The sequence below is a fragment of the Solanum tuberosum genome, unplaced genomic scaffold, assembly GCF_000226075.1.
Source record: "Solanum tuberosum cultivar DM 1-3 516 R44 unplaced genomic scaffold, SolTub_3.0 scf00083, whole genome shotgun sequence".
NCBI classification, from domain to species: Eukaryota; Viridiplantae; Streptophyta; class Magnoliopsida; order Solanales; family Solanaceae; genus Solanum; species Solanum tuberosum.
This window is the reverse complement of record NW_006239015.1, coordinates 1,082,503-1,105,349: the sequence shown is the minus strand read 5'-3', so window position 1 is coordinate 1,105,349 and position 22,847 is coordinate 1,082,503. Positions and strand designations below refer to the sequence as shown.

The 22,847-nt window shown below is 34.9% G+C and overlaps 3 protein-coding genes across 5 annotated transcripts; 2 read left to right on the top strand and 1 right to left on the bottom strand.

The window, feature by feature from the left end:
• The first annotated feature begins 890 nt into the window (after positions 1-890).
• Positions 891-5,550, top strand: LOC102585703 (pre-mRNA-processing factor 17-like). 2 transcript variants are annotated; one of them, XM_006347046.2, is made up of 2 exons: positions 891-2,726; positions 5,089-5,550. In XM_006347046.2, the coding sequence occupies exons 1-2, from the start codon at positions 991-993 to the stop codon at positions 5,093-5,095; spliced, it is 1,743 nt and encodes a 580-aa protein (XP_006347108.1). In that variant the 5' UTR covers positions 891-990; the 3' UTR covers positions 5,096-5,550. The 2 variants fall into 2 exon arrangements, with proteins under 2 accessions (XP_006347108.1, XP_006347109.1); XM_006347047.2 differs by lacking the exon at positions 5,089-5,550 and having other exon boundaries at positions 891-2,730.
• A 536-nt stretch (positions 5,551-6,086) lies between these two features.
• On the bottom strand, positions 6,087-12,410 carry LOC102584929 (transmembrane protein 184C). 2 transcript variants are annotated; one of them, XM_006347043.2, is made up of 5 exons: positions 12,271-12,410; positions 11,223-11,526; positions 10,976-11,098; positions 9,985-10,275; positions 6,087-6,648 (listed from the first exon to the last, which is right to left on the bottom strand). In XM_006347043.2, the coding sequence occupies exons 2-5, from the start codon at positions 11,484-11,486 to the stop codon at positions 6,442-6,444; spliced, it is 885 nt and encodes a 294-aa protein (XP_006347105.1). In that variant the 5' UTR covers positions 11,487-11,526; positions 12,271-12,410; the 3' UTR covers positions 6,087-6,441. The 2 variants fall into 2 exon arrangements, with proteins under 2 accessions (XP_006347105.1, XP_006347106.1); XM_006347044.2 differs by lacking the exon at positions 12,271-12,410 and adding an exon at positions 12,070-12,239.
• Positions 12,411-15,906: 3,496 nt separating this feature from the next.
• Positions 15,907-22,687, top strand: LOC102584609 (beta-galactosidase 8-like). The gene is made up of 19 exons (XM_006347042.2): positions 15,907-16,216; positions 16,326-16,421; positions 16,612-16,724; positions 16,826-16,892; positions 17,040-17,132; positions 17,334-17,477; positions 17,685-17,773; positions 17,867-17,972; positions 18,051-18,138; positions 18,242-18,360; positions 18,713-18,877; positions 19,142-19,341; positions 19,508-19,614; positions 20,003-20,112; positions 20,254-20,358; positions 20,980-21,090; positions 21,278-21,489; positions 21,598-21,925; positions 22,305-22,687. The coding sequence occupies exons 1-19, from the start codon at positions 16,052-16,054 to the stop codon at positions 22,413-22,415; spliced, it is 2,529 nt and encodes an 842-aa protein (XP_006347104.1). The 5' UTR covers positions 15,907-16,051; the 3' UTR covers positions 22,416-22,687.
• Positions 22,688-22,847: the final 160 nt, after the last annotated feature.

Sequence of the window (22,847 nt, the reverse complement as noted above, 5' to 3'; positions counted from 1 at the left end):
ATCTCGACAACATAAAAATAATTGAAATTTCTACTAAAAATTATCACAAAAACTTCAAAGGAAAGCGCTTCAAAAAGCTTAGATAATTGGTTTCTCTGGTACATTGGTTTTATTATTTTCATTAATTGGTTCTTTCTTTATAGTTTATTATGATTACTGTTTTTATAGATGAAAGACAATATTGCTTAATTATTTTCATTGTCCTTTTTACTAAAGTTCAATAGATCTTTAGTTTTGAATTTAATCATTGAGTTGATAGAAAACAAAGTTAAGAAGTTAAGCAAACAATTTAAGATTATTTTCTATGATGCAATTGATATTGAATAACACGTGCAACACATATATTCAGAAACTAATTAGTATATATAGGTGAACATTATTTTTCTCCCTTCAACTTTGTTCAAAACATCCAACTCTTACCTCAACTTGAACTAAGCATAGTAATTTTGTTCATAATGTTACTTATGAATGTGGTTGCTAAGAATTCATACAATCATGCTAACTTGTTTAGACTAGAAGCCGACATGTTATTGAACAATTGTAAGTTTCTAGCCGCTTCTATATAATATTTCTTTTGTTTTTTTTTACTTGTCAAATTTTGATTTGACACACATATTAAGAGAATTATTGTTTCTTGATTGTCAAAAATGACAAGTAAAAAGGGGAAATCAAATTAGAAAATATTTGACAAGTAAATAGAGATGGAGGGAGTAGTAAAGTAAAATAATTCACGGATTAAGGCTTTATTTTTACTTTCAAAATAAATAATTGTTTAGTTATAAAGGAGAATTTAATTTAATTTTTTGGAATTTTTTAAAAATTTACAAAATCAATAAAAGTATAAGTAATAATTAAAAAAGTCTTTTTTTTTTCATTATATAAGGGACAATTTCATCATCGTTGTCTAGATTTTGGGAAAATATAGTCTCAGCTACAACACTTTGATTATTACTCAATATTTCCGATTTTCACAGTATCTGTAAATCCCTAATGGACCTATTGCGATCCTACGCCGAGGACGATGGAATCGCTAACCCTAATTCCCAATCTTCGCCGGATTCTTCCCCAATCCGAATGCTTCCTTCTAAATCCGCCGCCCCTAAAGTCGACGACACCATGCTAGCCCTAACAGTCGCCGGCGAAGCTGCCAGAGCTCAATCCAAACCCCTTGATCCGACCCAGCACCTTGTTGGATTCAACCCGACATACGAACAACTATGGGCACCAATTTGCGGTCCAGCTCACCCGTACGCAAAGGACGGGTTAGCTCAAGGACTCAGAAATCACAAGCTAGGGTTCGTTGAGGACGCGTCCATTGAACCCTTTGTATTTGACGAGCAGTACAATACTTTTCAGAAGTATGGGTATGCTGTTGATCCCTCTGAAAATAGCTACATCGGTGATTTGGAAAAAATGAAGGAATGTGATGCAATTTCTGTGTATAACATACCACAGCATGAACAGAAGAAGAGGAAGTTAGAGAAAAAGAAGGAAAAAATGGAGGAGGAGGAGGGTGATGAGCAGGACGTGGATATGACGGAAGTTGAAAATCCGTCCACAGACACATGGTTGATGAAGAACAGGAAGAGTCCATGGGCTGGAAAGAAAGAAGGGTTGCAAGTGGAATTATCTGAGGAGCAGAAAAAGTATGCTGAAGAGTATGCTAAGAAGAAGGGTGAAGAAAGAGGTGGTGATAAAGATAAGGCGGAGCCTATGGTTGAAAAGAGCACATTTCATGGTAAAGAGGAAAAGGATTATCAGGGCAGGTCTTGGATTGCTCCACCGAAGGATGCAAAGGCTGCTAATGATCATTGTTATATACCAAAGAGATTAGTTCATACTTGGAGTGGACACACGAAAGGGGTTTCGGCTATTAGGTTTTTCCCTAAGCATGGTCATTTGATTTTGTCAGCTGGGATGGATACAAAGGTGAAGATTTGGGATGTTTACAATTCTGGAAAATGTATGAGGACTTACATGGGGCATACAAAGGCAGTGAGGGATATTTGGTTTAGCAATGACGGGTCGAAGTTTTTGACAGCTGGATATGATAAGTACATTAAGTATTGGGATACAGAAACAGGACAAGTAATTCAAACCTTCACGACAGGTAAGATACCCTATGTGGTGAGGCTTAATCCTGATGAGGATAAGCAGAATGTACTTTTGGCCGGTATGAGTGATAAGAAGATTGTGCAGTGGGATATAAACAGTGGACAGATTACACAAGAGTACGATCAACATCTGGGGGCAGTTAATACAATTACCTTTGTGGATAATAATAGGAGGTTTGTGACCTCTAGTGATGATAAATCACTACGTGTTTGGGAATATGGTATTCCGGTTGTTATCAAGTATATAAGTGAACCCCATATGCATTCCATGCCATCTATTTCTCCCCATCCAAATGGGAATTGGATTGCAGCACAAAGTTTGGATAACCAGATTCTTATTTATAGTACGCGAGAGAGATTTCAGCTGAATAAAAAGAAAAGATTTGCTGGACACATTGTCGCTGGTTATGCCTGCCAGGTCAATTTCTCACCTGATGGACGGTTTGTCTTCTCAGGAGATGGTGAAGGCAGATGCTGGTTTTGGGATTGGAAATCGTGTAAGGTCTTCAGAACTCTCAAGTGTCATGACGGGGTCTGTATTGGTGCAGAGTGGCATCCTCTGGAACAAAGTAAAGTTGCTACTTGTGGTTGGGATGGTTTGATCAAATACTGGTAAGCTTTATGATCCTTGCTTTAAGAATTATGTTTATGTAGGTTGATCTTTTATTGCTCTGTCCCGTCGTAGAATTTAGTTGTTAAAGTAGCTGTGACATTGATAGTGAAAAATGCTCTCCTTGTATATCCACTTATCTGATACCATATTTAGGATTTAATTAGCTTTAGTGTGATCTGAAACTTATGTGTCGATTGGAATTGCCACTGAATCTGTCACTCCTACCTTGATCCACGGATGAAGTACTCTCATTACCTATTTTCCAAAAAAAAAATAAAGAAGCCACAACAACAAAAAAGAGTTTTAGACATCTAGCCTTTAGCACGTATATGGGAGTGTAGTGACTCCTTCAAAACATCTAAATTTCTATCCTTCCAAATACACCAAAAGATGCAGGGTGGAACCATATGCTGTATCATCTTCACTGATTGCCAACTCTCCAGATCCCCCAGCTAGCACAAGCTTCCTTAAAAGTGTAGGGCATTACTTAACTAACCCCAAAAAGATTCAAAAGCATACTCCAGATGTCTTTGGCAACTTGATAGTGAAGTAGAAGGTGGCTGATGTTTTCAGATTCTTGGGTAGCACATAACACCTGTTGCAGAGCACAATCCTCTTTTGGTGAGGTTTTCTTGGGATAGACAGGCTTCTAAAATAGCTAACTAGCTGAAGCAGGCTATCTTTGTTGGATTTTTCACCTTCCAAACTTGTTTCCTAAAGACAACACTTCAGCGATATTACTACTGCTCCAAAGATTAGTATAGCATGATTTTTGACAGAAAAAATACCATTTTTACGACAACTCCATGCCATTACGTCTTTCAGAAGAAAATGGAGAATCCATGTCAACTGTCCAATAAGGAACTTAGCTCATTTACCTCCTGGTCTAGGATATTCCTTCTAAATGTTTATCTCCTAGAGTTTCCTTGCCAACAGTTTATGATTGATGCTTGGGACTGTTCAGTTAATTGGTAGAGTCCTGGAATATGTTCCTGCAAAATGCTGTTCCCAGCCATTTATCGTCCCAAAGTTTTATAAATTCTCCATTCTCAACCATGAAATGAGTGTGTTTACTGAAGACTTCCCCCAACTTGCTTGTGTATGTTGCAATGTGAAGTGTTAGGGACCTTGGTATGCCAGTGATTTAGCTCTCCGTGTTTACCTTAATTATCTGCCTCCAAAGTGATTATTCTTCACATCACACATTTCTTAACTTTTTACTTTTCTTGCATTGCTTATATATTGTATTTGTTAATTAGTTTTTCACGTTACATATAGTATCTCTCTTCATTTACGTCTATCTTCACGAAGATGTGCTCTTGAAGCACTAAGCAATCTTTGGTACTTTTCTGCAATTTTTTGTTACAGCATTTGCACTTCGTTTTGTGACTTGATGAGCTTGTTTTTGAATCAAGAGCAAAGATGAATATATTGAGAATAGAAAGGGAAAAAAAAAGGATAAGATGAATTCTGTGGATTTTTTCACTGACTGGGAAAAAAATGAATTTTATGCATTTTTTCTTCTTTTTTCAATGCCTGCTGTCATGGAAGGGGAATGAAGGGGGGATGCTAGGGAAGAAACTAGTAGCAAAAGGTCCAGGAAGTGACAATCTGCCTCATCACTTGATTGTCTGGCATTGCAATTAAAACATTTAAGACTTTGAATTAGGATTTTCAAATCCTCAAATGACAACTGCAACTTAATCCAATTTCAAAAAGAAAAAAGCATCATACCTTTAATGGATCAGTGTTAAATTCATGACTTCTGAAAAACAAAAAGAACCAAATTTTAAGGAAGCATAGCATCTTCACTGACTTGTCACAGATTTTTTTTTCACTTCCACAGCAATTTGAAGTGAAAGGTCCCTTCTAAAGTTTGTTTATGAAATCGTCTGTCAGTTTCTGTAACTGTCTCTTCTTAGCAATTCCTTGGGAGATAGGTGCAGTTCAACTTCCAATTAATGTTTTTGAGACTTTTGTCAGTTTCCTTCCTTAAATGTATCTTCTTGTCAATCCCTTGAGAGATGATACATTCTAACTTACTCCCAACAAGAGAGGGTTAAAGCACTTCCACTCGTGCTGTTTTCTGTCATTAATGAATATCTGTTATTGGGATGAATGGCCTCTATTTGGGGGGAGGGGGGTCTGTTATCAGTAGATAGATTTCTCATCCAGAATATCAATTAGATCTATCGTTCTCTTGCTCTGGAGGAGGATAACTGTATTTTCAGTTCGCTTCTCGCCTTCTCCTTATTGTGTTGCGTCTTGTTTGTACATGTGTGCTTTGTATTTTGAGGCAGATTCACTTTTCTTATTCCTGGTGTTCAACAGACATGCTAACCTCATCTCTGGTGTTTGCAGGGACTAGTTTTTGAGCAGCCATTTCTGTCTGCATTTATTGTGAGGATAACATCTTCACTATCGGTTGGTTAGAGGGACCAAGCTATGAATGCATGTGTTGGTCAATGCTAGTCTTTACCTCTGTAAGACAGGTTTTCTTCTTAGATGGTTTTCTTTGGTTGAGGTTGTACCAATAGTTACTAACAGAGGGACATGTAACTTTCTGTCAAGTTATGATATTCCACAAGACAAGTTAGTTGGAGAATCAGTTCTTGCATTTTCCTCTGTCAATGTCATGCACGAATGAAGTTTATGTTGTAAATTGTTTTCGTTATTTCAATCTCTTTTTTCCGCCCTGGCCTTCCAACATGGATTGTGGTTGAGGATATAGAAGTTGCAGTTCTTTCACCTTGTTCGATTAAATTGTAAGCAGACACCCAGTGTTCTATATTTCACTTCTTTTTTCTCCAAACTGTTCTTATACTCGGAGATTTTGCAATGTGCTTCAGCTGTGCATTTTCTTTTTTTTTGCGCTTGGTTGAATTACACTTTGGAAGCATTTAACTGCAATGTCATGATAAACTTGTAACTGGGTTCTCCTTTCTCACTTTTTTGGTTGGTGATAGTTGCTCAAGATCATAGATGGTCAGATATTTTAGAATGCTCCCATGCATGTTCCCTGATGCGAACTGTTAAAACACTTCAAACCATGTGAAACTTAACATGGAAAGAGTTTATCACAAAGTGATCGACAATGGGTATGCAAGAGTTGTACCGTCTCCAGCATAGGAACTCGACATGCAAATAGTAGAGCATGGTGGAAGGGAGAAGTATCAAATATTGATATTCATTCTTTAACACGTTGTGAAGCTCAAGGTCGTGCCTTTTCCTGGCACTCAACATTGATGTGCCATGGTAGAAAAGGCATGACCTTGAGCCTAGCTTGTTCCCCATAGGAAAGTATCAATTATCAAGATTCATCATTGTGGCTAGGATACAAATACTGCTAGATTAGAGCATTCTCAGACCATAGTCATGATATTCTCACGATAATTAAGAAAATGTATACTTGCAAAGTTGCAATCAAGCTTGTTGCAGGTGCCGGCAGGGGCACCAGCCTCTCGTGAAGAAAAATTACTCTGATGCAACTAGAAGAAGTCCAACCACAAATGAGTAAAACTGGTTGTCAGAGAAAATGATAGAAATTTCTATCTTCTTTGCTAACTAACACATGAAAATTAATTATCTTAAGACCTCTCTGAATCGTATCAATAGGTTACACAACAACAAAAACTTGCATTACACACTGTTACTAGTGGTAAATGCAAGATCACAGAGGAAGTGTCTATTCACACCAATGTCTTGTGCATCAACTTAGTCATCCTTTTTCAGTTTCAACTTTGCTTCGACATCACCACTGTAAGGAGCCACATGGTATGCATATTGCTGCATAACAGAAAAGAAAACCATCTCCACACAAATTAAAACATTCTGAATGGCTTCCTGAAGGTGCTCCACATCCAACCAAAAATGGTGAGATTTGATAATTCCCCACGAGACTAGAATTTTAACCAGCAACCCCTGCAAAATTCAGAGATGAATAGTTTATTGCACCAGTGGAGGTTAAAACATATCTCAGTCAAGCAAAGCATCGAACGGAGAGAGGCTTCCTCACAGAAACAACACAACAAAGAAACCAATACCTCCTCTTTGAGAAGTTGAAAGAATTTCAATAGTAATGGCATGCAAGTCAAGAGGATCTAAACAGGATTCAATATTTTAATGGTGGTATTTTTGTATCCTTTGCTTGATGATGATTGTTGGCTAGCAGGACACCTTTTTTTTTTTTTGATAACCTAGAAATCCCAAGAGTCAGTGGCCCGTGATTTGAAACTCAGTGGATAATGGATCTGCTCTCTACCTTTCTCCACTTAAATACCTTGTTGTTGTTCTGCGGCAGGGTTTGAACTCGTGACGTGAGCCTAACCTTTACATCACGCTTCCCCGCGGCAACTAACAGGATTCATTTATATTATCCTATAACCAGTTCATTACAGTGATTTCATGCCTCAAACTCACACAACGGATATCCATCCACCAATCAAACTTCAGAGGAGATGATTGTAAAAGAATAACAGCTATCTACTCCTAATGGCATAACCTTTTAGAGGAGGTTGGAGGCAGACATATTAAAGACCTTTAATTTTCACTTGTTTGGTCAGATAAAATGTGAGCCCAACCGCAGAACCCATCTGTGCGCTCTTCTACGTCTCAATCATCTTGACCTAAGTTGCATGGACTATTCACTTTCGATGTTGCACCCGTGTCAGATTACCAAAAATACACTACTTTTGGAGAATCCGACACGCGCGACAATTTTGAAGAGTCCGAGCAACACAGATTTTGACATCTTGTTGTCAAAATAATGAAACCGAGTCCTCCATATAGAAATCATTTTCCCAAGCTACAGATAAACCTAGAAGTGCATAGATAGTTCAGTGTCCCTTGGTGTGTTTTGGTTCCATTACAGGTTTGCACACAGATGTAGAGGATAGTAGTAAAAGGTTTGGCATGAGGCAAAACCAAATGAAGATGTTCCCATCCCTGCAAATAAGCAAAATCTATGCCCCTGCCCATACCACTCCCACAAAGACGCAGTGAGGAAACAGCATCAGAGGAACTTAATAAGTATTGGTTGTTGGTCAAAATTAGCAGAAACTTACACGTGGTAAAACCAAATCTAAAATAAGTCAAGTCTTTTGATTTATAATTAGTAATAGAAATCCCTTAATTTGGCTCCATTTCAATACATGTAACGACAAACCCATTAGGGGACTTCTATTACTAGTTATAAATCAAAACTCGAAAGACTTGACATATTTTGGATTTGGTTTTACGCTTCGTACCAGGTATTCAAACCTCGCTACTCATACACCTCAACCAGTCAATCATGCCCTTGGGAGTAGGGCTACTATAACCTTATGCTGCCTCTATAGATTACAAATATTTTCATCCTTTCTTTAAAATAACGCTTTAAAAAGTGAAAAGCAAAGAAAGCCATCGCTGACAGGACCGTCGATCTTAACATAAAATAATTATCATTAAATTCTATAATGCCACAAAAAGATAACCATGATAATCAAATTAATGTTCAATGTTAGTTGATTAACCGTCAATTGCTCCAGCTACTGTAGTAACAAAGCAGAAAGACAAGTCCAAAGTGAACATTTCTGCGAAGTGCATAGCTTCACCCGCCAACAACCCCTAACTTCATAGTAGATGCAAATGAATCACATAATTCAGGAAAAAAATAAATAGAAAAAGATGTTGTGGAAGAGGAAGCTTTACGGATTCAAGAAGAAAAGAAGACAAAAACGACAATGAATTGATGAAGCATGGGCAAGGAATAATCGTAGTAGTCAAATACAAAATGACCATAAACCTCCATTTTCTCTTTTTGTCTTACTTTCTAATCAAATTGAAAAAAACAAGAGAATTCGTAAAGTGCACATATCTCCATAGTGCATCTTCGCACCCACGAGCCAACAACCTATCGCTTCATAGTAAAAGTAGATGACTCACATACTTGGAATAAAATGTTCAGTAAGAAGAGTAGAATCAAAGTTATAGAAGAGGTAGTGTGACAAATTCAAGAAAAGAACACAACAACAATAATGTATTGATGAGAGTAATCTTAGTAGTCGAGTACCAAATGATCCTACTTTCCCCGTTGCTTCTCTTTATTTCCATCCTTTTTGATGAAAAAACAACAAATCAAGCGAGTTTGAAAAGTGAACATGTTTGCAAAGTGCATTGCTTCTCCATGAGCCAACAACCATTTGCTTCATAGTAGAAGAAATTTACTCACACACTTGAAATAAATAGAAGAAAAAAAAAGTAGATTAGGAAAAAAAACAGAAGTTGTAGAGGAGGAAGGAACAATTACAAATTCGACTATGTGAGAAGCGATGGGTTGCAGAAATGATTCTAAAGCGCACATTTATGCAAAGTGCATCTTTGCACCCTCTAGCCAACAACCCATCGCTTTTGACATACTTAGAAATAAAATGTAAAGTAAGAAGAATAGAAATCAAGGTTATAGAAGAGGAACTGTTACAAATTCAAGAAAAGAAGCCAACAACAATAATGAATTGATGAGAATAATCTTAGTAGTTGAATACCAAATGATCCTATTTCCCCCACCCTTTTTGATTAAAAAAAAAGAAACAAGAAATCAAGAGAGTTTAGAATAGTAGAAGAAAATTACTCGCATACTTGGAATAAAAAGAAAAAAAAGAGTAAATTAAGAAGAATAACAGAAATAGAAGTTGTAGAGGAGGAACCATTACAAATTCGAGAAATTTAAGAAGAGACAACGAAAATGATTTGATGAAGCATAGACAAAGGATAATTTTAGTCTAATACCAAATGATCCTATTTTTCCCTCTGCTTTCTCTTTTTCTCTTTTTTACTGCTCAAATTCAATCAATGAAAGGAGTTTGCAAAGTGCATCATTTGACCCACGAGCCAACAATCCCTCACTTCATAGTAGAACCAAATGACTCACATACTAAGAAAAAATAATTCTAAAAGAAAATAGAAAAAGAAGCTGAAGACGAGAGGAAGCTTTACAGATTCAAGAAGAAAATAAGACAACAATGACAATGAATTGATGAAGTATAAGCAAAGGAAATGTAAGAAGTAAAATAGAATTGATGAAGCATAGGAGAAGAAAAATCGTAGTAGTCAAATACCAAGTAACTTCATTTTTTTCCCTGGTTTTCACCTTTTTCTCTCCTTTTTGATCAAATTGAATGAATCAAGAGAGTTGGCAAAACACACATTTATGTAAAACAAACAGTTGCTTATTTCTGGGTTTGGGGGGCGGGGGCAGAGGAGATGAGTTGGAGTCTCTACCTGCCAAAAGCTGAAGAAAACTATCCCTTTGATGCAGATGAACTTTGAAAGTGGTTTGTGTGGCTGCAGTTCCTTTGAGAAAACATGGTAGAAAACAACCAAGGAGTACATGGCCACTGAGAATGAAATATTGAGAATGATGGTAAATGTCCAGCTGAGCCAACTCGGATACAACCCAAGAATCTGTAACATGATCATCAAGATAGAGCATGCTGGACGGATGATGACAAACTGCCATGTCCAATGCTTGAGAAGTTTCAGTGTCCGGTGATCTAAGCGAGCAGTGCGGGGCTGCAATTGGCAGGAAGAACATTAGATGCATGGTGACAATCCACCATTCTAATACTACTTTATCAATCGTTCTAGTAAAATAGAGTAAGAAAGGCATAAGCTCAATTAAACAACTGACAAAATTAGGAAGACAAACTTCAACCTAATATCTCACATCACCCAGATTATAAGAAAACTTATGTAAGTGTTAGTAAGCCAAGCCTCCAAGTCATCCGAATATGAAAGAACAAGCACTTTAACTCTAAGTTTAAACAATTGTATCTGCACTTAGACAGGATCTGATTAATATAATTTCTTTAGGATATAGAGTCATAATTATTAATTGGTTACATTAGGGTAATAACTCAAATAGCTTGGTTGTCTATCTTAGACGACTAGAAGTCCTGTGCTTCAGAACAAAAAGAAATATACTGGGGGATGGACTTTCCCTTGCCCCTAAAATTCTTCAAAATGATATTATTACACAGTAAACACTAAAGGGGGAAAGTCCAATAGTGGCTAGATTCAAACGCAACGGTTACAACAACATACCTAGCGTAATCCCACAAGTGGGGTTTGGGGAGGGGGTAGGATGTACACAAACCTTACCCCTACCTTTGTGGGGTAGGGAGACTAATTTTGATATCAGTTATAAATACATTGAATGCATAATCATCTGGCACATATTGAGAGGAAAGCTAAAACATAAGTATAATCACACCTGAAATAGAGTCATTGGAAAGGAATGATGAATTTCCCTCCCCTTGATTTCATCAGGCACAATGTTTTTGCTGATGGATATATTCAAATAACTATACATCAAAGCCAAAAATTTGGCAATTGCCTGAAAAAAACAACATCAAATGAAACATGTTTTGCTTTATTTCTTCTGTCAAACTAGAAAGCATACTAGTGGACAGTGTATGCACCAATAACAAAGGCATGTCCATCACACGGTAGCAACTTACCACAGCCTCGTAGCATTCTTTAACTGAGTCTAGAAACATGAAAAATGTTTTGCTTCCACGAATATCTAACAAACCCACAAACGAGTCAATGGCATAAAGTGGAGCCATACATATAATCATGATTATTGCCTTTTGCTCCTTTGGGTTTTTCCAGAAGAACAGGTGTTGTGACAAGAGCTGTATTGTGAAATGCATTGAAAGCAAAGCAGAAAACCCTGATCCCACCATAGTGAGTTGTGCACGGTCCATACTAGCGAAGTCCATATTTTACCAAGTCTTGCAAGAACATAAGACAGAGCTCCTCCTGCAAATCAAATACCGAAGATCTTTATACTGGTATTCACCAATTTTTCAACTGACTGCATTTTTCAACTAGACCTATTCTCAATATTGCTAGTTCAAGGCCATGCTAGGAGGAGAACCGCACACAAATTTATCAACATACAACTCTTCAGAAGAATATCAAATTTGAGAAAACTTGAGCTTGATATCTATCCACCAATTTGATTTAAAATCAAGATTCAAGGGGCATATTGAATTTTTTGTTAAAAATTACAGATTTTACATATGGGGAATCAAAATTAAAAGTTCTCTTGAAAAACAAGAAACAACCCAAACCAATACACAGCAAATTGAATAAATACAAAAAATACCCATATCCTTTTGACTTCTAAGGAACCGGAAATTTAACAAGAACTTGATTTTAAATCAAGATTCAAGGGACATGTTGAATTTTTAGTTAAAAATACAGATTTTACAATTGGGGAATCAAAATAAAATGTTTTCTTGAAAAAACAAAAAACAACCCAAATCAATACACAGCAAATTGAATAAATGCAAAAAATACCCATATCCTTTTGACTTCTAGGGCACCATAAATTTATCATAGAAGAATCAAGATCCGCATAAACCAAGTAAGAGGGGAAGAAGATGGTAGAGAAGTTATCATCAAGCACACCCAAAACACAAAAACAAAGAAGGAATCAAGCAGTAATTAAAGTTATAAACAAAGAAATTGAGTGTTTGTGGAAATTCTTGCACTACTTACAGTAAAATAAATCAAGAATGAAGATGAGTGACAACAAATTCGTGCGGAGTATTGTGAATCTAATAGTAAATTTGCTTTCTAATTTCTACTTAGTGAGTGCACTTGGCATCAAGTATTATTGAACTATGGATTTGGCACTTATATATAATTTGATTTCAAGAATGGAGTACAAATACGCGTTCAATATTATATTAATTTCAAGAATGGAGTATAAATACGCGTTTTACACGCGGTATTTCTGTTGATATTTTTACTTTCTACTTTGATTTTATTTATTATAACTTGAAATGAAATAAATGGGTAAATATTATTTCTATAATCTTTTTACTTGATAAAAAAAAGTTTTTTTACAAATAGATATTTTTTGTGTTTTATTTTAATTGACTTTTTTAAATACATATTTTAGCTTTTATATCACTCTTATCATTTTTACTTTCTTACTTCTTCAATATTATGATACTTATTTTATTTTTTTATATTATGAACTTATCTATAAAACAAATGAATATATTTTTACACAAAAAAAAAAAGCGTCATTGATAAAATATTTTTTTAATTGTAAACTGAAATTGATTTAATTTTTTTAGTAATCAAACAAATTTTAGAACTCAACAACAATAACATATTCGATGAAATCCCACAAGTGAGGTTTGGGAATAGTAGAACATACGTAAATTTTACCACTACCTTGTAAGGATAGAGAGATTGTTCTCAAAACACCATCGCGTAAGTGCAACAAATTCAAATACGAAGAAGAAGACAATAAAAAGAATAACAACATAACAAGTAAAAGGTAAGGGGCATCTCCAACCCTACACTCTATTTTACTCTCCAACTATAGAGTTCTCTATTTTTTCATACAACCAACTCCAACCCAATTTTTTATTTTACTCTCTAAAAATGAATTTTTTTCTCTCTCCTCAATATTATATTATTATTTCTATTTCATTCTTATTTTCTTATTTCATAGTATAAATCCTTTATTTCTTTTTCCCAATAATTACTTTATATAATTTTCATGTGATATCATTTTTTATTTTTTTATTTAATATAAAATTATATTTTATTCTAAATTTTAAATAACATAAATTGGAAGAAAATACTATATAACATACAAATCCAAATAAAAGTGAAATACAATTACATAAACACTCAATTTTCAAAATTATTACGTTGCTCCCATAAATTCTCTATTAATGCATTACGGAGTTCAAAATGAGCATTTTTGTCCTTAATTTTTTATGTCTAGCTAGAAGTTGTTTAAATCGGAGATTTTCATCTACCACCATTTATGTCGTTGGAGTTGGAGCCTCTACAACATCTTGAATTGGTGTATTAAGATCACGTTGATCCTCAATTATCATGTTGTGCAGTATAATGCATGTAGTCATTATATCATGTAGCACTTTCTTTCTCCAAAAACGTGACAATCCTGCAAAAATTGCAAAACGTGATTATAAAACTCCGAATGCACATTCAACATCTTTTCGGCATGATTCTTGTTTCATCGCGAATTAATTATTATGTTATGTATTGTATTTTATTTTACATTTAAATTATTATGTTATGTATTGTACTGTTATCTTGTATTTTAATTATCATATTATGTGTTGTATTTTTAAATTAAATTTTTCATCTTATCATTTTAATTTTGTGTATTCTTTATAGTGAAAACTAATAATAAAATCAAATTATATTATCGACGGAAAAAAAAAATACTATTAATTTGGGATGAAAGTAGTATATATTAAATAATATATTTTTTAAAATATTATATTACATTTAAAAGAAGTATGAATAGTAGATATTTAATTAATGGCATTATATGTAAAATAATATGTTAATTAGAAAGTAATAGAAATAATAATAAAATATTCAAAAAGTGAAATAGAGAGTGTGAATAGTAGTTCTTCAAATTTGGAGAACTACTATTCACCTCTCTAAATATGAAGAATAGAGGGTGATATAGAGTTGGGTTGGAGTGTCCATTCTCTATTTTACTCTCCAAATATAGAGAATGGAGAGTAAAATAGAGATGGGTTGGAGATAGTATTATCTATGTATATCTCAAATTTAAGAATTCATTTGAGAATACATAAATAATCTTTTAGGGCCTATTTGGAAAGTCACCCTGGTAATTGGATTTGGTGTAATTGGATGTAATTGCATTATCTTTCCTGTTTGATTGGCCATTTAATTACCTGATTAGCAGATAGTAATTGACAGAGGTAATTACACTCTCCAATTTACAAGGGGGGCTGTGAATTGTTGGTAATTACATGATGTAATTATAAGCTGATTACTTTTAAATTTCTTCCTTTTATTTCTATTTTTTTATTTTTTTCGTTTGAATGTATTTTTATTTTTATTATTTTAAATTCTTTTTAATTTTTATTATCTAATGTTTTCTAAAAATATATTTTTTACTTTATATTATTTATATTTCATTTCCTTCTTATTCTTAGCCTTTACTTCATGTGATTCCATGCAATTTTTCGTATTATCTATAAAAAAAATTAGTGTAATTTTATTAGTATTCTAGTTTTTAAATTAAAGTAGAATTCATTGTTGAAAAAAGTTATGGACTTACGTTTTCCTTTTATTTTAAATCATATTTATGTATGTTATGTTGAAATTTGACATAACAGTATTATGTTAAAAAAATTATTTTGAATTTAGAACTTATGTTGTATTTTCAATTTCATTTGTTTTAGGAGTACTCGATATTTTATATATGTAGCTATTTTTTTAAGTTAAACTTGATAGATTATCCTTTCGCCAAATGTTTTATAATTTTATGACATGATATTTATAATATATTTTTTTGGTCAAACATGCATTTCATGTTGTTCATAGAAATTTTGTACTTTTAATTTCTATGATTAATTTAATTAAAATATACTAAACTGAAAAATATAAATCAATTATTTTTTATAAATATTATTTATAAACATATGTTTATTAATTTATATATTTTCAAAAGAAAATATATATCTTAAATACTCAACTTAATATCATTTATAAAGGTCCTTATTTGTCTAATATAAATTTTTAATTTTAAATAATTAATTTTAATTTTTAAAATTCAATATAACCTTATAATTACACGTGCACAACTAAGCAGTACACTTGTAATTACTGCAAACAAACATGTCAGCGTAATTATTAGGTTGTGTAGGTACTAAAGAGAGGAAGTGAAGCTTAAATAACATATTTATTTACATACATAATTAATGCATTGTTAAGATGACAATCATAATATGTAAAATTGTGAATATATACACCTTCAACTTTTTACCTATTTGGTCCCCCATTTTGTCTGATTCAATCTACCTTATATATATTAGCTTCTTGAATTTTGACATTTCTATTTGTTTCATATTTTGAAAGCTAGCTCTTGAAATTTTAATCAGTACTAGAGAGAAATTTTGCTCGGACTCTTCTAAAATGTCAAGGGGTGCGTGTCGGATTCGTCAAAAGTAGTGTATTTTTGGAGAATCCGATATGGGTGCGGCATCGAAAGTGAAGATTCCGCGCAACTTAGCTAGAGAGACATCACTTGAATATAATCTTGGTAATACATAGCCATCATCACCTCAATAACTCCAAACTTATAGTACAAAAAATTATGGGGAGAAAACTAATAAAGATTCACCTTTTTTCAGTAACAACACATACTAAGGACAAAAATCATCCTTACAACAATTATTGGTCCAAAAGTATTATTGGATGTTATAAAGTCACTGCTCTATTCTTGTTTATGTGACCATCTAGCTGAACTATGGAAAGCAAGAAATTGTTGTTGGTAATAATTTTGTTTATACTTTTAGTTTTTGAAAGAGGGGCGTCGACGACAGTTAGTTATGATCACAAGGCATTGGTAATTGATGGAAAGAGGAGAATTTTGCAATCAGGATCAATACATTATCCCAGAACTACACCTGAAGTGAGTGTTTTCTTCTTATATGGCAATGTGGGGTGTTCTCTTTTCTTCTTGATTTTCAGTTTGACAATATGTAACATGGATTATAAAGGGGTTCTCTTTTTGAATGTAGATATGGCCAGAGATCATTAGAAAGGCTAAGGAAGGCGGATTGGATGTGATAGAGAGTTATGTTTTCTGGAATTATCACGAACCTGTCAAAGGAGAGGTATGAAGTCATTTCAATTTTGTGTTTTTACGCGAGTTTGATTGGTCTCCCTTACGATGCTCACTAGTTGGCATTTATCTATCAATTTAGCACATAGGAAGTTGTTTTACCTCATTTGGGGCAATGCAATTATTTGTTAAGACATAGAGAGAGCAGTGTCAATTGTAGTTATCACTTCCTACTCTTGCAGTACTACTTTGAAGGCAGGTTTGACCTTGTACGGTTTGTGAAGACAGTACAAGAAGCTGGCCTATACGTGCATCTCCGTATTGGTCCATATGCCTGTGCTGAATGGAACTATGGGTTAGTTCATCACAGCAAACTCATTTTCTTATTTTTATCATGTACATCATAACAGGGTCTTAACTTTTCGTCTTAATATCTCCGTCCTGTTCTCTGAGCAGGGGCTTCCCTATGTGGCTACATTTTATCCCTGGAATACAGTTTCGAACAACAAATGAACTTTTTAAGGAAAGTGTTGACCAGCAATCATGTTTTGCTTTGGAGGATAACTATCTAAAATTACCATGTTCTCTTCTCAATTTTCTGTTTCTTTTCAATTATTTGGTCCTATTAAATGTTCAATAGTTGAAGAAACCTGAATTTTTTTCAATGCAGAATGAAATGAAACTCTTTCTTGCCAAGATTGTTAATCTTATGAAGGATGAGAATCTCTTCGCTACACAAGGAGGTCCAATTATTCTGGCTCAGGTTGTTTAATCCTCTCTTCTTTTTTGATAGTTCACCATGTAACCTCTTCTTGTTACCAATTTTGTGATGATGGATGTCTTTGTGGTAGTTCAGATCTTCTTCCTGGATTGTACGATCTTATTACTTGATAGTTCACCTTCATCTTTTTCAATTCTAGTTGTCCCTCTTTTTGTGTTAATCAGTGATCTATCCTCTTAACAGGTAGAAAATGAGTATGGAAATGTTGAGTGGGCATATGGAATCAGTGGAGAGCTATATGTAAAATGGGCTGCAGAAACTGCTGTTAATCTTAATACGACTGTCCCTTGGGTGATGTGTGCACAAGCAGATGCACCTGATTCAGTTGTAAGTGTTTATGGTATTCATTTTCAGTATATCAGAAGCATGTTGTTAGCTATAGGATGTTAATATGTTACAAAATGCAGTCATCTCAAGACCCTCTTGAACTAAACTTCCTGCTGATGTTACCATTGATAGTTTTGCTTCTTAAATCAACAGTGAAAGGACACTTAAATTAGTGAATTGATAACTGCAAACATGTTGATTATGCAGATAAACACATGTAATGGATTCTATTGTGATCGCTTCACTCCAAATTCCCCATCCAAGCCAAAGATGTGGACAGAAAACTACGTTGGATGGTAAATCTTCTTCCTTTTTATTATCATCAGGAGCTCTGACTCATGACATGTTCTTTTCCTTCATCACTTGCAAGGTGTTGTTTTGTTTTGCAGGTTCCTTGCATTTGGTTATCCTGTTCCTTATCGACCTGTTGAAGACTTAGCTTTTGCTGTTGCACGTTTTTTTGAAACTGGTGGTACATTTCAAAACTATTACATGGTAAATGCATGTTAATATTCACATGTTGTTCTTGATCTTGTTACTTCTGGGATTAGTTATGCCATCTATTTTGTTTAGTATTTTGGTGGCACCAATTTTGGTCGAACAGCAGGAGGTCCTCTAGTAGCAACAAGCTACGACTATGATGCCCCCATAGATGAGTATGGTATGATATCTTAACTATAAGAGGAAACATTTAATCTATTTAAGCATCTCCTGAAGCTGCTGTCTTAAGGTTCTTCTAATCTAATCGAACGTACTTGATACAGGTTTCATAAGTCAGCCAAAGTGGGGTCACCTACGCGACTTACACAGGGCAATAAAACACTGTGAAGAGTATTTGGTCAATGCAGATCCAACTCATTTGTCCCTTGGTCTGAAACTTGAGGTAAATGACACATAGTGATATGTCTTCGATCCAGATTTCAGCTGTTAATAGGATTAGAGGTAGATAACACAGAAATTTGAATCTAAAAATCGTGAAGAAAGTGTACCTGATGCCTAACTCATCCCAAGAAGCTAGATAAAAGGTGAGGATTGTCTAAGTTCGTATAAGAAAACTTCAGCTCATACCCTTAACCGACATGGGATTCTCTAACACCTCCTGCATGCTAGATATCTTATTTTTCATCATTAGATATCTGAATTAGCTTTTTTGTCAGCCTGAGTAACTATATTCTTTAATGTTGGACCAATGTCACTTGTTCTTTAAATTTTGACTCATCAGAAATGTCTAACAGGCACATGTATATTACAAAAGCTCCAATGACTGTGCAGCCTTCCTTGCTAACTATGGTAACAGTTCAGATGCAAATGTTACATTTAATGGGAAGTCATATTTTCTTCCTGCTTGGTCTGTTAGCATCCTTCCAGACTGTAAGAATGTCATATTCAACACGGCGAAGGTACTGCAGTCCTACTCAACTTTCAGATTTGATCTGTTTGGAGGATCCCCTCTATGATTTTAGATGCTATAATGGCATTGTACGAGCAATGATAGATTTCCATGTCTGTTCCATTAGAAATGCATAAAATATCTATTTTTTCTTATTACATGAAACTATGAAAGAATAACTCCTTCTTAAGAAGCTTTACTGAAGTCTATTTTGCCTCAATTTTTGCTACTGCTATCTAACATTTCTTTTTACCTTTACTCATAATGAAAAAAGGTTGTTTCACAAAAAACGACAGGAAGTACAGCATTTACTCACAACACAGTTACAATTGAAAATTCGATGGAGTCAGATCCTTGGGGCTGGTACAAAGAAAAAGTTGGTATCGCGAATAATCATTCCTTTGCATCACCTCGCATACTAGAGCAGATAAATACAACAAAGGATACCAGTGATTTCCTTTGGTATACAACAAGGTGAATTATTTTTCCTTCACTTGTCATTGTTATGTTACATTTCTTTACGGAAGAAGCTGATCTGAAGCTGCTAATATTTGGCTTCCATGAGAAAATAAAGGCCATATCCCACCTTGGTACTTCATTGATGAAATATCTCTAAGTTGCTTTTTCTTTATCTTGCCAGAATAAATGTGGAGGAGAACATTAAGAAGAGAAAAGCAAAAGAACTGCAGTTAATTATTCGAAGTTTAGGACATGCAGCTCTTGTTTTTGTAAACAAGAAACCAGTAGGTAACTATCTCATCTAATGTATACTTCTTTAACCGTGTTTAATAACTTAGACAGAAATTCCAATGTGATCATAACAACAACGTAAAAGTGTAATTTTCTGATAGATTAAGTTTTTTGATGAAGCAATTCATACAACTCAACATGGTATTACAGCAAGTAAAAGTCCTAGTTCAAATCTCACTACCACCCTTTATAAGAAACTTATCATGTGCTAGGCCCTTGAAAAGAAGAAATTCAGTGTCCCCTATATGATAGATTAAGCTCTAGATGAGGCAGTTCACACAACTCAACGGATCCAAGAAGAAGACTAATATGCTTCAGTTTTTACCTTGAACATTCCTTAAGACTAAGAGAAGTGCTAAGATAGCTGATTTGGTGCCTTCTTTAGGATTTGGCTATGGAAATCATGATGATGCAAGCTTTGTGCTAAGTAAAAAAATCCATCTTAAGAAAGGAAGCAATACAGTGGACATATTGAGCATGATGGTTGGTTTGCAGGTAAGTCCATCGCAGTAAAATAGGCTTTTCCAATGCTTTGCATGTTGAAGCACATATTATTGAAGTTATTTTCAATCATGAATGTTACTGCTTCCACTTTGATTAAATTGTTTCTTACTCATTTATCATGTGATTCTCTAGAACTATGGACCATGGTTTGACATCTCTGGAGCAGGGGTATCTTCTGTTATCTTCAGCGATTTGAAGAATTCCAAGAATTTTTCTTCTACAGAATGGATCTACCAGGTTCTTGATGTGACAAACAAATCCTTTTTATTATGTCCATTTCATGCAGTCTTTGTTTTTCTTGTTTAAATATGATTTCACATTCCTAACTATAAAATTAAGAGTACAAGTAATTCAAATGCCAAAAAGAAACTCTCTGAGTTCTTAAACCAAACTAGGTAATATGAAAAGCGACAAAGGAAGTAACAAGAACATTAAAGAGCTTTGTGGAAAGGCATAATGAAGCAGCATAACTATTGTTATAAAATATCCACCAGATGCATGTCAAAAGTACACTCAATATGATTACCTCTAAGAACACTTTGAAGTTCAGTACAAACAAACAGTTGTACTTAACAGGAAGAAATTCTATAAAGTTAGCTTCTGATAACTGAGTTCTTCTAGCATCCTAGATAGGTCAGCACTCTACTGCAACCTAAAGATAAAAAGGTAATAGTTGGATTAACCTTACAAAAACAAGCTTGCTAAGGACAGAATAGATGTTGGTTGCAGACTTCCTTTTCTTTTTCCGGATTCTCTTGGGAGTGTTGGAGTGTTTTGTTTTAGCCTCTGTAACTTCAGAAGGTTATGATTTGTTGTTGTAAGATCACAAGGATAACATGAGACTTCACTTATTTTCAGGTAGGACTAGAAGGTGAGTATCTTGGACTTGATAAAGTTAGTCTTGCAAATAGTTCACTGTGGATTCAGGGGAGTTCTGTCCCAACAAATCAGAGTTTGATATGGTACAAGGTGTGTAGAATTGCTTGGTTCACTTGTTTTATGTCAATTGCTTATCATTTAGGTACCTTTCTTCAGACAACAAAAGAAAGAAGTACCTTTCTAGCAATAGAGTGGCAGTTAATGTCAATGCTGGTGCTAAGATAATTTGTTGCATCTGTTGTATTCTTGTCTTGATTCTTGGATATCTTGTTTCCAGACTAGCTTTTCTCCTCCAGAAGGAAGAGGCCCTGTATCGCTAAATCTGTCCAGTATGGGTAAAGGTCAGGCATGGGTAAATGGAGAGCATATAGGGAGATACTGGTCTTCTTATCGTTCACCCTCAACAGGCTGTTCTGATAATTGTGACTACAGAGGAGCTTATGATTCATGGAAATGTTTGAAGAAATGTGGTCAACCTGCTCAAGTGTTGTGAGTAGATAGCTTTGGCTAGTGTATTTTATTCTTGATGCTTTGCATTGTCATGATCCTCCTTGCAAATTGATTTCACTGAGTACTAACCATTAAGCCTTCATATAGGTACCATGTACCGCGCAGTTGGTTAAAGCCTGGAAAGAACCTGCTTGTGCTACATGAAGAGCTTGGTGGTGACCCTTCAAAGATATCTTTCTCAACGCGATCTGGGCAAAAAATTTGTGCTCATGTATCTGAGTCAGATCCTCCACCTGTTGATACTTGGAAGCCAAACAAAGATCTTACGTCTCAAGAACCTTCATTGCAACTGAATTGTGATCAAGGATGGACTATCGCTGCAGTTAACTTTGCTAGCTTTGGAACTCCTACAGGAGATTGTGGAGCATTCATTAAAGGGAGTTGCCATTTGGATGTGTTATCCATAGTTCATCAGGTAATATTACTAGCATTTCTTCATTTGTTTCTACATATATTGGTGATAACTTCTGAAAATCCCCATATACTACTCAAAGTGCTGTTCATCAAGGCTTGAACTATCAAAGAATTATCAGATCCCACATTGGTTGAGGGGATGGATTTTGATCTCCTTATTTTGCCTTGGACAATCCTCATCTCATGAGGTAGCTTTTGGGATTGAGCTAAACTTACTGTTCAATTTTCTTCGCATGGTATCACAGCCAAACCTATCGATTCTTGTATCACAGCCAGACCTATTGATTCTTGTTTCCTTCACGAGCTAGCTTTTGGGTTTGAGTTAAGCCAAAGTCCATTTTCTCATATGTTTGATCTGACAATTTTGAATGACTATGCAGGGGTGTGTTGGCAAGTCAGGATGTTCCATTCCTATCACCATGGCTAAACTTGGTGACCCATGTCCTGGAGTACCAAAAAGTCTGGCTGTTGAAGCTTTTTGCAGTGTTTGAATCATCAAATTCTATGGTCCTGGTAGGAGGTGTAATCATTGGCTTAGCGCGGTAACCTTCTTTGTCAAATTTTCTGCTTCTAGCAATCAAAGGTACTGGTCTTTATTTTAACCAGAGCCAGCTTGAGTGTGCAACTTGTCATCTATGGCACTTCAGTACAGCCCTAGTCTTGATGATCCAAAAGAGTATTATAAGTCAACCTTTGCTCTTTTTTCAGCTCTGTGTTCATTTGCTTTTGTTCTATTACTGGAATGACATGCAAATTCATTCTGCAGTCTGTATTTTGTACTTAACTTGGCAATAGACAGGAAATTGGAAACTACAACTAAACAAGTAGGGTAAAGATGGACTCAAACACCAGAAAGGGTGATCAAGTTGGTTGAGAAGAGGATCTCCCAAATGGAGGGGGGGGGGGGGGGCCCCGACTAGGAA

Coding starts and splice junctions, on each gene's coding strand:
- LOC102585703 (XM_006347046.2), top strand. CDS start 991: ATGGACCTATTGCGATCCTACGCCGAGGACGATGGAATCGCTAACCCT.
- LOC102584929 (XM_006347043.2), bottom strand. CDS start 11,486: ATGGACTTCGCTAGTATGGACCGTGCACAACTCACTATGGTGGGATCA. Junction 11,099..11,222: donor AAGAATGCTACGAGGCTGTG/GTAAGTTGCTAC, acceptor TGTTTTTTTCAG/GCAATTGCCAAATTTTTGGC. Junction 10,276..10,975: donor TTCCAATGACTCTATTTCAG/GTGTGATTATAC, acceptor TGCCAATTGCAG/CCCCGCACTGCTCGCTTAGA.
- LOC102584609 (XM_006347042.2), top strand. CDS start 16,052: ATGGAAAGCAAGAAATTGTTGTTGGTAATAATTTTGTTTATACTTTTA. Junction 16,422..16,611: donor ACGAACCTGTCAAAGGAGAG/GTATGAAGTCAT, acceptor CTACTCTTGCAG/TACTACTTTGAAGGCAGGTT. Junction 20,113..20,253: donor GCATGATGGTTGGTTTGCAG/GTAAGTCCATCG, acceptor GTGATTCTCTAG/AACTATGGACCATGGTTTGA.